This window comes from Eriocheir sinensis, chromosome 56, assembly GCF_024679095.1.
Source record: "Eriocheir sinensis breed Jianghai 21 chromosome 56, ASM2467909v1, whole genome shotgun sequence".
Classification (NCBI taxonomy): Eukaryota; Metazoa; Arthropoda; class Malacostraca; order Decapoda; family Varunidae; genus Eriocheir; species Eriocheir sinensis.
In genome coordinates this window covers 1,325,472-1,341,168 of record NC_066564.1, presented here as the reverse complement: position 1 = coordinate 1,341,168, position 15,697 = coordinate 1,325,472, and the positions used below count along the sequence as shown (strand labels likewise).

The following is a 15,697-nucleotide window of genomic DNA, read 5'->3' as shown; positions in this document are numbered from 1 at the left end:
CATCAACACTCAAACTCTTCATAAGGGATCTTCCCACTTTATGAATTATTAGTAAATGCACACTTGTAGTGCCCGAATTTTTATCCATGTAGATTCCCATCAGTCATTCGCAAATGCCCATCATCAAAAATATTATCCATACTTTTATTCTAAATATAAAAAATCAAGGATTTTTTTAATCATGGAGAGGTGTTTAAAATGTGAACAGAGTTATAAAACAAAAAACAACTTGTCTGTATCTCTGTTTAACACCACATGTACGCTGTATTGTGTTCGTTTTTAAACCAAATAGAAAGAGAGCACCAACAACTCCATCCTTATCAACTTCAATGTCTGGTTCCTGATGCATTAGGTCTCCAAACTACATAAAGTGAGTGTGCTCCTTCCCTCCTGCAGCGACTCCCTCATCCTGTGTACCATCAACTCGTGCACGTCCTTCTTCGCCGGGTTTGTCATCTTCTCGGTGGTGGGCTTCATGGCGGAGCAGCAGAAGAAGGAAGTCGCTGATGTGGCTGCCTCAGGTTCGTCATCCTGTTCATTAAGACTCTCAGGGTCGTATTTTAAAACATTTCGTCGCCCAAGCTCACATATTTGGCAAGGCTTTCCTATGACTTGAGGGCATTTCCAGGAGTAGTTTTATGACCCTGGTGGTAGTTTGACCCTTCCTCAGTAGCATGAGCTTAAAGAAACACTCATTAGAACCCGATTGATCCCTTCTTTGACCTTTAGAAATAGTTGATGTTAGAAGCAAAAGTGTCTTATACTACCAGCCTAAATGTTAGAAGTATAGTAAGTGACTGACCGCCTGACTAAAGGGGAGGAAATAAATGGATTATCATATGGCAACCTATTTGTTTGCCTTATAGTGGGAAATCATCATAGATACTTGGCACAGGGTAGGTTTGCATCCTTCCCGTATTCAAGAGTGAGCAGGAAGACTGTGAGTTAGGGCCATATTCTTAAGCATTTCGGCGCCCAACAACACGTAATTTACTCGGCTTTCGTGGGAGTTAAGGGCATTTCCAGGGGTAGTTGTATGACCCTGGTGGTAGTCTGAGCCTTCTTCTGTACCGTGAACCTAAAAGAACACTCATTAGAACTCGATTAACCTCCTTTTTAGCCTTTGGAAATAGTTGGTGTGAGGGGTGGGAGCATTTGACAATACCAACCTTACACGTGTCGTTTCGTGTTCCCCTGCAGGACCCGGCCTCGCTTTCCTCGCTTACCCTTCGGCGGTGCTGCAGCTGCCTGTGTCGCCTCTGTGGTCCTCCCTTTTCTTCCTCATGTTCCTCATGCTGGGACTCGACTCTCAGGCAAGTTAATCTGCGAGACCTTGCATACATTTACATTATACCTTTTTACCCCTTTCATCACCATAACTTTCTTCATCTCCGCCTCAAGACTCATGGCTATCTACAGCTCTCTCTTAACCGTCCGTTCACACACTGTTTCCCTTCCCTCTATCTCTCCTTCCCTTATCTTTTCATCCCTATATATCATCAGCTTAACTTTCTTCCTCTCCACCTCAAGACTCATGGCTCGCACACTGTTTCCCTTCCCTCTATCTCTCCTTCCCTTATCTTTTCATCCTCATCATCAGGTTAACTTTCCTGCCTCGTGCATCATCACTTCCCGCCTCATCACCTCACTCTCTTCCCTCCCACAGTTCTGCACCATCGAGGGCTTCATCACTGCCGTGTCCGACGAGTGGCCCAAATACCTCCGCAAGTACAAGGAACTCTTCATCGCCATCGTCTGCGTCCTCTCCTACCTGGTCGGCTTGTCCTGCGTCACTGAGGTATACTTGTCTTGTTGCCTCTCAGCGTCCAGGCTCTGTGTCCTTTCTATTGCGCCTTGAATATGGAGGAACTTAAATATGAAGAACTTGAAATTAATATAGAGTTTTTGATCCTTGTTTTGTGTTTTTCATAGGTTATTGTTTCATAGTAGAAGGATGTTTAGAGTGTTTATGCACACACACACACACACACACACACACACACACACACACACACACGATTAAAGGTTCAGGGTATAGTTTTAAAGTTGTCTTCCGTTCATTATTATTCGTTTGTGTGTTGATGGTGACTTGCAAGGATAACGGTAGTCTATGTAGTTACTGTGTGTGTGTGTGTGTGTGTGTGTGTGTGTGTGTGTGTGTGTGTGCGCGCGATTAGAAGCTCAGGTTGCATAAACATTCTAAACATCCTTCTACTATGAAACGATAACCAATGATAAAAAATAAAACAAGGATCAAAGCCTCTATATTAATTTCAAGTTCTCCATATTTAAGTGTGTGTGTGTGTGTGTGTGTGTGTGTGTGTGTGTGTGTGTGTGTGCTGATCCTGGTGTCCTGCAGGGTGGAATGTACGTCTTCCAAGTGCTGGACTCCTACGCCGCCTCGGGAATGTGCCTCATCTTCCTCATCATGTTCGAGTGCATCGCCATCGGGTGGGGCTACGGCGGTGACAAATGGTACGATAACGTCAAGGAAATGATCGGCTACTACCCAATGTTCTGGTGGAAACTCTGCTGGATGTTCATCACCCCCGCCGTCTGCTTCGTAAGTATCCCAATGCCTGCCGAGAGGGGAGGAGTGGAAAAATTTGGGCGGGTTTTCCGATACCCTACGCCCCTGTCCACCCAGCATTGAATGGGTACCAGGTATTAATCGGGGGTTGTGTCCCGTCTCCTGAGATCTGTTCCCTTCTCCTATAATTCCTTGCCCTTCTGTCTCTCTCCGGCATATGACCACAGATGTTGCGCCTACTAAAAAATGGTTTAAGAATGGGTGAAAGGGGAATGAAGGCACAGGAGGGTAAGTGGAGGCAGAGGTACGTGAGAGGCGGATATCTACTTCATGGTCCTTTGTGTGTCAAGTTCACTGTGTCACACTTATCTGAGTTGTGTTATAGGTGAGGCGATGCAGCGACTGTACTACTTAACAGGCTACAGACTGGGGAAGAGACGAAGAGATTAGGGAGGAGGAGAGGGCAAAGAACGAGATTAGGGCGTGGTTTAATCTTAGTCTCATAGTGTTTTGTGCGATGACTAAGAAAACGCTGATTATTACAAGATACTCGCAGAATTTACGTAATATATTCGTTGTCAGCTTATTTATTTTCAATTTTTATTTGACAAACAAGCTGACAACGAATATATTACGTAAATTCTGCGAGTATTTTGTAATAATCAGCGTTTTCTCAGTCATCGCACAAAACACTATGAGGCTAAGACTTACCACGCCCTAATCTCTGAGTAATCTGCTTAGAGATAAGATTACAACCTCATGGTCACGCAAGCGAACCAAACCCAAACACGACACCGTGAGCCCATGCACGGACACATGTCTTGATAACTCTCACAATTAGGATGTCACAAGGAGAGGTGAAATTAAGTTGATTGCAATATGTACATAATATTTTACGCTCTAAAGTAATTGTTTATGAGTACTTCGCCCTTCAACTATCCTAAAGGAGTAGGGGAGCAGGACGCCTCGTAAAACATATTGCTCGTGCGTATGTATCAATGCACGTCTCCATATGACTTCGGCCTCTTGATTTCGAGTACAACAACATATCATTGTTTGCTGGAGCACCGCCTTAGCGGACTTTTTTTCCTTTTTTTTTTGCGCCATTGAACTGCCTCCCTTTTTTTTTATATAAAAATAGATTAGGGGGAGCAACCTGAGATAGACTTTCTCACCATTTATTATTGCCATCTTTTGTTTGTCTTTTTCATTGTTGACATTGAAGGAGAGAGCAAAAAAATTCCCATAAAACGTTATCTTTTTCTCTCTTCCCCTTTCAGGCAGTGTTCATGTTCAACGTTGTGATGTGGTCGCCCCCCAAGTACGTGGACTACGAATTCCCGGGCTGGACCCACTTCGTCGGCTGGCTGATGGCTCTCTCCTCCATGCTGTGCATCCCCGTCTACGCCATCTACAAGTTCATCAGCACGCCGCACCCCGGGACGTGGCGGGAGGTGAGCACTTTGTTTGCCGTCGTGGTTGGCCGAGAAGGATATCATGTTATTTTCTAGCCCTCAACGATTGGCGTTCATGAATAAGATGGAGGGTGTTTGGGGCTTTCAGAGATGTAGGTAGCCTTGAACTTGTGTCACCTTGTAGGGCAGAGATTGTGCTGTTGTAGTGAAAAAGAGTCGATGATACTGTGCAGTTGTCAAAGACGCGTTTACAAATAAGATAGACAACATTGTCCTTATCCAGTGTTTATACGCCTTCAGAGGGAATGGTAGCCTTGACAAACATGTATTTATATCTGCCTGGAGTTGAGCGGTGGTGGTACACTTCAGGGATGGCGGGAATAGGCGAGTTATGTACTCGAATACCAATACAATACCTTAAGTTTCTAAAAATGCGAATACGAGTACAGTTATTAAGTAGGCTACTAGGAACTCTGATCCAAATACGAATGGTCAATGAAGCCATTCATTACTGCATCCATGAACACTTTTCTCTAAAAAAATCAGAAAGAAAAATAGTTTGCCCGTCATCTTAGAAACATAATATTTATGTTGTCAGAAATATAAGCAGAGTTTATCAGTCTATTTTAAACATTCGCACAAGTGACTGCTTGAAGCTGAGATCACAAATTCACGCGCCGGATCCTTGCTCTACGATTTCATCAACTCACACACTCACAAGTTCAAGGCAAAGATGACGCAGCGTGTCCATCGTGTGCGGAGCAGGGCTGAGCATGAGAAGACGAACGCTCACCAGCTCTCGGGGCGGTGACAGACTGATGACCGACGCACGCTGGGCCCGTTGAGGGAGCAGAGCCATAGGGTTATATTTTGTCTGTGCAGATTAGCTGAGGGTAACATTTTACAGTCAAATTCCTGATAATAAATTTATGATTATTCGTGACCTTATTCGAAGAACACAAATTATTCGCATGCATTCAAACACAAATACCCCGTCCCTGGCACCGTCTGCAACACCAGGAAAGGACGTATTTATTCATTCAGTTGCTTGTTTGTTGACATCTGATATTGCAAAATATAGCGTTGAAGACGTGCTTGTATTTTATTTTCGAAAACCGATTTTGAAACACGTCAAAATCAATTTATACCAATTTGTACGAGAGTATACTTTTTACAACAGTCATCGTGAAAGATATGGCAGGTCCTCCGTTTTCTGTGGTCGAAGTAAAACGGGCGCAAGAACGTCTCCCCGGCAGCGGCGGCGCGTGCTCGGCCTCTGCACCACCTGGCTTAGTCCGCTCAGGCCACTCTGGTCAGCCCCGCTGGTGATATAAGCTCATAAAAAAGAGAATGTTGACAACGGGAGTATTTTGCGCGTATGTCAACAAAATCCGTTAAATGATACGTCACTGCTGCACCATCTTCAGCCAATACTATTAGTGCACTGCGGGATATACAGGCCTTTCCCAACGTTCTCTGACTCTACCTGCCGTTAGTGTACGTTACTTAATCCTGCTCCGGCACAAGCTCACCAGTTTCACCTCCTCCGGGTCCTCTGTCTGCCCTGAATAATACCATTTCCGAGTTGCCACTCTTTTACTTTGGTTGTCCAGCTGTAATGCCGGGACCTACCTGTACATTTTTTATTCTTAATAGTCATGGAAATATATCCAACTTCGTCTGTTCTCTGATCCATAATGCCCGTTTTGAGGTTCTCCATGTTATAGGCCTACTTAGCATATTTCTCTTCAGTGCGCCTTGTAGCTTTCTCTAAATATTTTGCCTTCTAGTTCTCTTTAAATATTTTGTGAGGCGTCAAATTCCTGAAGCCTTTATTATGCCTGCCCTTACCCTGGCTGCACACTTTCCGCTTCAGGGGGAGTGGCAGGTTCCTATTCATGGCATTACTATGTTTACCAAAAGCACTCCATCCCATTTTACCAGCCTGGAGGGCAAGGCACAGCCATCCACCCATGCAGTGCTGGGTGTGTGTAAGGAGACTGACCATCCATTAACCATCCAAATGTTTATTTCAGAGGATATGGGCAATTACACGACCGGAAATTGACATCAACGCCCTGAAGAACAAGTACGGGCAGAGGGAGAGTGCCACAGCTGTTTAGAAATGCCGTCAGGACACCACCACCGCCACCATCGACGCCCACTTCTGCAGCGTGTGCGTCTACCCGGCAGGGACTGCTCTCTTTTAGGTACAGTTTGCAGAGTGTACAGCAACGCGGACACCATCAGACAGACAGCCGACCAAAGAAGACCTGCAAGGGTGTGGCCTCAAGCTTCGTGCAGTGCGTGGTGTCAGGTCAAGGGCACTCGATGGTTGGTCACACGGCCGCCAAGCAGCTTCGTGGCGCGGGTTTCGGGAAGCAGCAAGGACTGGGTGGTCACAGCGACGTAGCGCCACCCATTTGTTCGCAAAGGCTTTAGTTTAATTCCTTGTTGATAGATGACAAAATACCCTATATTTATAGACCTAAAGTATGAACAGTTTCGCTTCGTTTTGAATTTCCATGCTGCAAAGTGAAGGTCAGGTGTTGTAGCCCGTGGCGTTGGATGTTCCTTCAGCCTGTATTAGAACCCACGACAACTTTGAGTTCACCCCCTCGGCGCTACAGGAGGACTTTGTCAGAAATCAATTCTTTCCCATCAGTGTTTCAGACCATTACTTGGCTCAGCACGTCTCCACGACATACTGCTGCTTCCCTCACCTGACTTTGGACTCAGGCGACCCTAATTCATAGCTGTGTCTTATAAGTTCAGCGGCCAGCGGATGCCCGAAGCCGGCCAGCGTTGCTGAGCCACTGGGCCGCGCGGCGCACGGCTGCCGGAACTTTACCTCACAACCACATGGAGACAGTATTTCCGCACTTCTTGTTTACTTGGTATTGATACTTGTTGTACAGTTTGAATGTTTGTAGTTGGACTATATAAATGGTGTTCTGGCCAGATGATTTGTTCGTGGTATTTAAACAGATGAAACACTTTAAGAGTATTATAATCATTAGCCTTGCCTTATCGCCTTCTCCCTTTCAACAGAGAAATACTTTTTATGCTCACGAGGCAAGGCATATAGAGTAACACATATTTTGAATTTTGAAAGGTTTAACTAACTTATATAGTACTACAAAATATATGTCGTTGAGTATTAATGACAAATGAAGGCATTGCAGGGTGTAGCCCCGTTATTTATTAAGCAGTCAGTCAGTCGTAGGTAGTGTTGGGCAGCGCCGGGCCCAGCCTCCGCGCGCTCTACAGTTACTGAGTAGCAACAGACGCACCTGTGTCGACGCTCAGCAGCCTGCAGGACGGCACGCCTTTAGAACTATTAAACTTAAGCACGGTTCACGTCCACTTTTATAAGTGCTTGAATCATGAAAAAATGAAACATCCGATGGACGCATCCTAATAATTACTGCCAATCATTGTGACGGCAGCAGCGGCGGTGCCAGCCTGGGGCTGCTGAGGCGGACTCCCACAGTGCCTCTAGCAAGACTATCTTGCAAAGGGCTTCCAGAAGGTCTTCCAGTTTTCAGGATATTTGTGCATATCAAAATGATACTAGATGATAATGTTAGGCTTTTGGACATATCTTGTAAAACATTATATTGTTGGATAGGGTAGGTGTTGTTGTCTCGGGACCAAGGCAGTGCTTGCCCTCTGGGTCTTCCAGCCTGTAAACACGTCATGACTGGTAGTGGTCCGTAGACGCCCCTACACTTAGCCTCTTCAGTATATCGTGACCTTGTTGTCAAGTCGCTACCGTTCATAAGTTAGCTTTGTCTCCCGTGTTGCTGGCCCCGTCTTCACATAGGTCACAGTAGAATGTATGCGAGCAATAACACCACATAATGTTTCAGTGATTCCTCGTACTATGCGTTGTACTATCTGTACTTCTCCGTTCATGGTCCTAGAATACTCCTCTCAACACCCTGAAGTCGGTTGATGTGTTCTTGCTGAATCTATAGTTTGTTTAGGCCATGCTGGTGACGCTTCTGTCCTCGTCCTCTGTCTTACCTTCGTATATGATAATAGGTGTTTGGGTTTTAGCCAATGAGAATCCATCATCCGTGAAACTGGATCAGAACTGCCAACAAGGTGACGGTACTCTTGGAGCCTTGCGTGCCGCACCGTTCAACCATCCCTCCAGCCAACCCAGCGCACGAGTAGGAGTGTGACACGCCTCGCTCTGGCTCCTCACTTTTCTCAGATGCCCTTTTCTGATTGGCTGAAACTTTTGTTTTTTGTAAATTACGCGCACTAACAAATGTGAATTATGTAGTGAAGGTATGTATTGCCAGTCTGTTGGTTTGTGTACATGTTATGTGTTAAGACAATGTTTTGCACCGACTCGTTAAAAAATACTCAGTATCTAATATATTGTAAGAATCTAGTATGTAAGAACACTTCTATCTTCATGATCGCGTGAAACTTTACTATAAAACTTTGGTGTTAGGTTATGCATGTCTGGAGGAATCCTGACTACTCTTGTAAGAAGATCTGGTTGTTTCAGCTTCGTTGTTTTCCCTTCACACACGCAGGCAACATCAGAGCGAGTACAAAGAGACGATCCCACAGCCCCGTGCGGGAGGTGGCGCCGCTAGCGACCGCCACCCCTGCCTTGTTACATATCACGCAGGTAACCTTGTCCTCCTCGAGTTGACCAGTGTTTAGATACTAACTAACCTTGGACTGAACGTAGGGGTTTGTAGGGGTTTTCCACATTTGGGACTGTTAAAGTCATAGGGAGTTTTGAGGGAGGTTTCCCAGCCCCGGCCAGCTACGTGCGTCCGCCGAGCTGATCCGAACGTGGGTCTCCTTTCACCTTTTTGTACAGCTGGTCTGGCTGGTCTAACACGTAGTAGCAAACTTATAATAAAACTTGTTGATTTGCATTGTAATGTGGCTTTAATTAGAAGTTGGTATATGTACATATGCTTGTGTGTATGCAGGCGATAGTAGAGGAACAAACACTTTAGAATATCTTCTCACAACTTACAAACACGCACACCAACACGTCAAGCAAACAAAGCTTATGTATCTCACACCTTTCGGTATTCCTAAAAATTGTAACGCTACACACCACGTAACTCTACCCATATCCTCTGTGACTTTACTCTATCTGTTTAAGACCATGAAGATGTAAAACTTAATTTTTGAAATAAAATAAAAAAAGGAAATCACCAGCATTTGTTATAAACCACACAAACCTTCCAGCTGAATGGTGTGAATGGTTGTGAGTCCTGTAGTAGTAGTAGTAGTAGTAGTAGTGGTACTTATAGAAGGAGGAGGAGGAGAGGTGTCGGTGGTGGTTGTATCAGTAATTGTAGGTATAGGAAGAGATCGGAAACAGTTACTATAAACCCCAACAGTAATTCCATAGTATCATCTTGTTGGGCATTTTCTAACATTACTGAATCCTTGGAACTGGGTAAGAAAAAATCAAGACATGTACCATTAGTCTTCTGTTTATTCTATCTCTTCTTCTCTTCATCTGTTATCTTTTTTGCGTGGTCTTCCGTCCTGAAACCTTAGCCTCCACAAACAAGATGGAGAGGGAGAAAAAAAGAGCATCGCCCCTTCATTATGGTGTGTGTTTATTGAAGTTTCTCCTCCTCCTTCCTCTTCTTCTTTTCTTTTCTTCTTCCTCTTGTCGTTGTTCTTGTTGTTGTTGATGTTGTTGTCTTCCACCACCTCTTTTTTCTTCTTCTTCTTCTTCTTCTTCTTCTTCTTCTTCTTCTTCTTTTTCTTCCCCTTCTTCCTCTTCTTCTCCCTCTTCTTATTCTTCTTCTTCCTCTTCTTCTTCTTCTTCTTCTTCTGATGCCACTCCCACGCTTCAAGATCGTATTGTGATGGTGGTGACGGTGGTTGTGTTAGTGTTGTTGTTGTTGTTGTTGTTGTTGTTGTTGTTGTTGTTGTTGCTGTTGTTATTCTTTTTTGTTGCTGTTGTTGTTGTTCGTCTGTTGTTATTGTTCTTTTTTCTTCATCTTTTTTTCTATTTATTTGGTCATACTGGAGAAAGTGTGTTGTTGTTGTTGTTGTTCATGTGTTTGCTGCTGTGGTTGTTCTTTCTTTTCTCCATCATTTTCTTCTTCTTCTCTCTTCTTTTCCTTTTCTATTTCTTCTTCTTCTTCTTCTTTTTTCTCCTCCTCCTCCTCCTCTTTTTCTCTTCTGTTTCTTCTTCTTCATCCTTTTCTTCTTCTTTTTCTTCTTTTCTTCTTCTGTTTCTTCTTCTTCATCATTTTCTTCTTCTATTGCTTCTTCATATTCTTCATCTTCCTTCTCTTCTATTTCTGATGATGATGATGATGGTGATGATGGTGTTAGAAGTTGTGGTGGTTCGCGTCATGGTGGTGAAGGTGACTCTTGACATGTTTTCTTTGTTTTCCTGTTGTGGTTTCTAGCGGTGATGAAACAGCTAAACGTATCATGTGTTATCTTTCTTTTTTCTTTCCTTCCTGTTCTTGCTTTGTCTTCGTAACCTTCATGTTGTTCTTTTTCTTTTAACTTTCTTTCTCTGGTATATGCTGTGACGGAGCGTAGTAGTGGTGGTGGTGGGTGGAGTTGGTGGTGGTGGGGTGGGGTGGAGGGGGGGTAGTGAGCGTGACAAATGTGGGGCAAAAGTTAAAAGGTCGTCATCGAGAGTGGATAAGACAGTGGAATGGCGATCATGGTGACGGAGAAGCAGTGGAAAGGCCTTATTGATGAGGGACAGGCGGCGCGGTGCAGGGAAAGAGTAATGGTGAGCGGGAAACAGTGTGGTGATGGACGCAGATGGAGGAAGAAGAAGAGGGAGAGACGAAGGAGTAAGAAGAGTGTGGTAGAGAGGCAAAGGAAGAAGACGAAGAGAAAGGATAGTGTGGTGGAAGAGCAGAGGAGAGGCATAGGAGTAAGACATAATTTGGTTGTGATAAGAATAAGGAAGAGGAGGAGGAAGAGGAGGAAGTAGTAGCAAGGAGATGTATGGGAATATAGGAATAGTGTGTTAATGGTGAGGAGAATAGTGGTGAAAAGTGTGATCAGACGTAAAGGAGGAGAAGGAGGAGGAGGGTTTAATAGTAGCGATGGAGGAGAAGGTTATAGACAGAAGAGAATAGAGATGAGAAGGAGGAGAAGGAGGAGGAGGTTGCAAGACTAGTAGGGATGGACGAGAGGGATTATGGCTGTGATGAAGAAGGATTAGATCAACGATGGAAGAGAATAGTGATGAGAGGTGTGATGAGAAGAGGAGGAGGAGGAGGAGGAGGATGCAAGACTAATAGCGATGGAAGAGAAGGGTTATGGCTGTGATGAAGAAGGATTACATCAACGATAGAAGAGAATAGAGAAGAGAAGAGGAGGAGGAGGAGGAGAGCTTTATAGTAGCGATGGAGGAGAGGGTTATGGCTGTGATGAAGGAGGATTAGATCAACGGTGTGTAGGAGGGGTGGTGGAGGAGCTCAGTGTGGCGTCTAGAGTTGCCCCTCGACCCTGCGCTGCCCCAAGTAATCAGGTTACGAGTGATGGAGGTGGTGGTGGTGATGGAGGTGGTGGTGGTGGTGATGGAGGTGGTGGTGGTGGTGGTGTTGTTGTTCCTTGAGCGAGACCGTAGACCAGCCAGCACCCGCATCGCCTTCTCCTCCACCTCCTCCTCCACCTCCTCCACCGCCACCACTAACCCTGTCCTCCCTCATTCACGACAATTTGCGCAACTTTACACAGTCAACAGCGATAAATTCAGCGCCATACATCTTGCTTCTTACGGGCGTTGCTCTGCCTAAATGTTAACCTCCAGGAGCTAAAAAAAAATAAAACAAGGAGGTATTAGTGTCACTTTAACTTGCTGGAGACGGGCTGCTTTAGTTACAGTAATATAAATAGGAAAATGGGGGTTTTCTAGGACGTCCAACGGGGGCGAGGAATGTGATAAGCACTGAACCGGTGGAAGGCAGAGTGGCTGGAACAACAACAGCTCTGGATGGAAGGCGACACCGCTGCCCCGCGTCCTGTTACACAAGCATAGATACGAGGATTAAATAGTCGGCCCCAAGTCATGAAATATCAACGGTGGAGTTTTTTTTCATTCAATGCCATGTGTGTGTGTGTGTGTGTGTGTGTTAATATAGAAAGGAGGAAATGAAGGAAGGAAAAAAAAAGAGAAAATAAGAAAGAAAAGAAATGAAAGAAGGAAGGAAAAATGAAGTGTGTGTGTGTGTGTGTGTGTGTGTGTAATCAATCCCACGAGTGTTGCTCATATCCTGTATATCACACACACACACACACACACACACACACACACACACACACACACACACACTTAATTCTTATCTTGTTTTGACTAATTCATTCCTTTCAAATTATGGAAAATATGTTGAATAAAGTCTGAGTACGACGATATTCTACATGTTATTTCCTTATATTTGATGTTTCATTCACTGGAACTCGTATGACCCACCTTTTCTTCTTCCAACATGCGTCCCTTCCTCACGCACCTCACAATGCCGTTTAACCTGATAGCTGCAGGGATCATGTTTCTTAAAGGCCCCTCTAAGCGAGAAAAATGAGAAAAAATCATCACTCACGCAAACCATTTCAGAATATATATGAACGCATGTGTGATCAGTTTAAGCATCATCTATTTTGGGGGGTTGTTATATCATGGCAAAAATGTGGCCCGTCGCTGGTACACGGTAAAGCCACTGATTTGGCCCGTTGCTGCTACCTGGTTAAGCTTGGAGATGCGAGGAAAATAATGTCCGCGAGAGTCGGGAGGTCAGGGTTTGAAGGGAGGTGGGAGGGTGAGCGATCTTCGTCTCTCCTTAACCCCCTTTCCCCCACCTGCCCACGTCCGTATCCCCTTCCCCCCATGGCCCAGACCTCCTTGCCTCAGACCTCAGACCCATGCCACCCATACCGACGCCCGGAGTTCATCACTTAGGCCTAACTCAAGGAACAAGCGTGGCATATTTTCTTGCTGGTAGTACAACATCGTGACGGCACCGTTTTGTTTGTGCTCCGCCAGTGTGCTTCTTCCTTCATACTTTCCCTTTCCCATATTCAGGATAACCGGTTCCTGCTCCTGTAAGATTTGTGCTTCATTCGTTTGCTTGTTTGTTTGTCTGTTTGTTGTTTGACTCTTTCATATGCGGGTGAGGCGTGTACGATCGAGTCTTACTTCAACGCTCACCAATACTCTTCCTGTAATACACAAATCACCGTTAATATGAGGCCAGTAGAGATTTTAGAGTAATAAGAATAATGATGATAAAATATGTATACACGAAGTGAGTTGCAGGTGAGTCATTTTCCCTCACAGATTTCCTCACGTCCTTCGCTTTCCTCACGTGGCTCTGAGGTGGCGGTCGGGGGTGTGGGGTTGAGCCTGCACACAACGCGGCGGTTCAGGCAGAGGGGCGTCATCTCTGCCAATACAGCACCAAGAAGAGCGAGGAGTCAGCATCAGGTGGTGGTGTCCGGCTCGAGGAAAATGACCCCGGGCACGGCTGTCGAAGGTGAAGCGAGTTGCAGCTTAGAGGTTTTAAATTGCTCAAAATTACCCTCACTTTCGCTGCACGCCGTGACCTTAGTTATGATTCATGACGCTATTCCGTTAATTGTTTCTAAAGGAATATCACTTGGTGCGTGTTTGGAGGTATTTCACGATCGACATTAAAATGCAAATAAAAATGCCCTTGTGGGGTCTTTTGCCCTGGCGTGGGACTCACTGCCTGGCGCACGACGTGACACAAGCAATCCTTCGCTACAGTCAACCTGAAACAGTTATGCCCATGCACGACACGCCACTAAACTGTTGAAAGTACACGGTAACGAGTATACGCTGCCTATACAATGATTTATTAATTATTCATGAGGCAACGATGAACAATGGGTCCTGCGGTCACATGTGTACGAGAGCACGGCTCGTGTCTGGCAACGCGGGGTGAGCGCTAGTCTGATCCTCGTTTGAAGAGTGTTGGTGTTGATCTTACTTCTTAAACGTTTTCTTAAGCTACGTGGAATTGTGTGCCTCGTCCGTGCGCCACTTGTTGCACCGCGTGACGCAAGCACCGTGCCTGTGTCGAGTCGCCTTCATTCAAGGGATCGCTGAGGAAGGCACGAGGCTGGCGGGATAGTTTACCTTGTCCCGAGTCCTGCCTGGTCGCTGACACTGTCCCCAGACTGACCGGAACTTCTTTGTGAGGAGCACGGAGGTGCAGCGACACAGAGTGAACTTTAACTGATAACGCACTAGAGAGGCAAGCACCAGAGCCTCGACGAGGTCAGCGTGTGGCGGCTGGCGGCGAGGTGCTTGACAGGGAGTCCAGCGTTTGTTTGACCAGCCATAATCCCAACAAACCTTACACGTGAAGGTAATGATGGCCACTTAGCAGCGGGATAGGAAATGCCGGCCCGTGAGAGGACTCACCAGTCAGTGATTTGGATACTGCTTACCACCTGAGTGTCAGCCTTATCACCGAGATGGAAAAAGTGACTGAGAAAAATACTATGAGCAACGGTGCTCCGGCGGGCATGAATAGAGTGGTGTCTCGCGTGAACAGGAGCGCGAGGTGCCGCTGTTGCCTGTGGATGGTGGCCTTGTGGTGCGCCGCCACAGTGATCTTCATGCTGGCGGGATACGACAGCGTGGTGCACTCGGTGGCCGTGAATCAGATGGTGCTGCGTCAGGGCGGCCAAAAGTATGAGTCCTGGATAGACACACCTGTCCCCGTGTACTACAAGGTGTATGTCTTCAACCTGACCAACCCGAAGCAGTTCATGGCGGGCGGCAGACCAAGAGTTCAGGAGCGTGGCCCCTACGTGTACCTGATGAAGGAAAGTAAAGAAGAGATTAAGTTTCACTCCAACAGCTCCGTCACCTACAGAACCAAGCCTTTGTACTTCTTCCAGTCCGACATGTCGAATGGCTCCGAGGACGACGTACTGGTCACTGTCAACATTCCATTCGTCAACGCGGCAGACGCCGTCAAGGACCAGGGCTTCTTTCGGGTAATCATACAGATGGCAAAGAAGATTCACGGCTTTGAGACGGTGCGAACCCTGACGGTCGGAGAGTTGCTGTGGGGCCACAAGTCGCGGGTCATGGAGTGGGCCAGGACGCTGCAGGAGCTGCCCTACCCGCACCAGCTCTTTGGCCTCCTGGTCGGGTTTAACGACTCCATCCAGGAGCCGTACACGATGCACACAGGCAAGGGCGACGCCGCCAAGATGAACCAAATCCTCTCCTGGAACGGGCGCCAGCGACTGGACTTCTGGAGCGGCGACAAGTGTAACGAGATCCGGGGCACCGATGCTAACGGTTTCGCTCCCGGAGTGACGAAGGAAGATAAATTATACATATTCAACGGGCAGCTGTGCCGCGCCATTCCACTAGTGTTCAACGAAACCGTCATGCAGTCTGGCATCGCCGCCTACCGCTTCGTGCCGCCTGACGATGTGTTTGCCTACGGCAGCAACCACCCCGAGAATGCGTGCTACTGCAGCGGGAGCGGCTGCCCCCCAACGGGCATCCTGGACATGAAGCCGTGCTATTGGGGGGCCTCCATCGGCTTCTCATTCCCTCACTTCTACAAGGGGGATCCCCGGCTGAGGCACATCGTCCAAGGACTGAGGTAAGAATTTCTTTTTCATTTTCTTGTAAAGTCAGTTTGAACTTCAAAATAATCTTTGCAAAACTTCAATAATAAATCATCATGCTTACCATCCTGAGTTCAATACGATAGGACTCCGACAGGACTCACCT

At 46.2% G+C, this 15,697-nt stretch overlaps 2 protein-coding genes and 1 long non-coding RNA gene across 4 annotated transcripts in view; 2 read left to right on the top strand and 1 right to left on the bottom strand.

Moving 5' to 3' along the window:
• Positions 1-9,140, top strand: part of LOC126984152 (sodium- and chloride-dependent GABA transporter 1-like) — a 102,937-nt gene extending 93,797 nt beyond the window's left edge. For both annotated transcript variants that reach the window (XM_050837544.1, XM_050837543.1), the window contains exons 9-14: positions 397-521; positions 1,201-1,313; positions 1,667-1,798; positions 2,360-2,563; positions 3,811-3,984; positions 5,982-9,140. In XM_050837544.1, coding sequence (XP_050693501.1) covers positions 397-521; positions 1,201-1,313; positions 1,667-1,798; positions 2,360-2,563; positions 3,811-3,984; positions 5,982-6,068 — 835 coding nt within the window. In that variant the 3' untranslated portion in view covers positions 6,069-9,140. The remainder of the gene's footprint in view (positions 1-396; positions 522-1,200; positions 1,314-1,666; positions 1,799-2,359; positions 2,564-3,810; positions 3,985-5,981) is intronic.
• Positions 8,226-15,697, bottom strand: part of LOC126984153 (uncharacterized) — a 46,353-nt gene continuing 38,881 nt past the window's right edge. The window contains exon 2 of the long non-coding RNA XR_007736450.1: positions 8,226-11,734. This is a non-coding gene — a long non-coding RNA (uncharacterized LOC126984153). The remainder of the gene's footprint in view (positions 11,735-15,697) is intronic.
• The window catches only part of LOC126984151 (scavenger receptor class B member 1-like), a 43,960-nt gene continuing 41,498 nt past the window's right edge, over positions 13,236-15,697 (top strand). Inside the window, exon 1 of the mRNA XM_050837542.1 lies at positions 13,236-15,566. Within this exon, the coding sequence (XP_050693499.1) occupies positions 14,416-15,566 (1,151 nt within the window). The 5' untranslated portion in view covers positions 13,236-14,415. The remainder of the gene's footprint in view (positions 15,567-15,697) is intronic.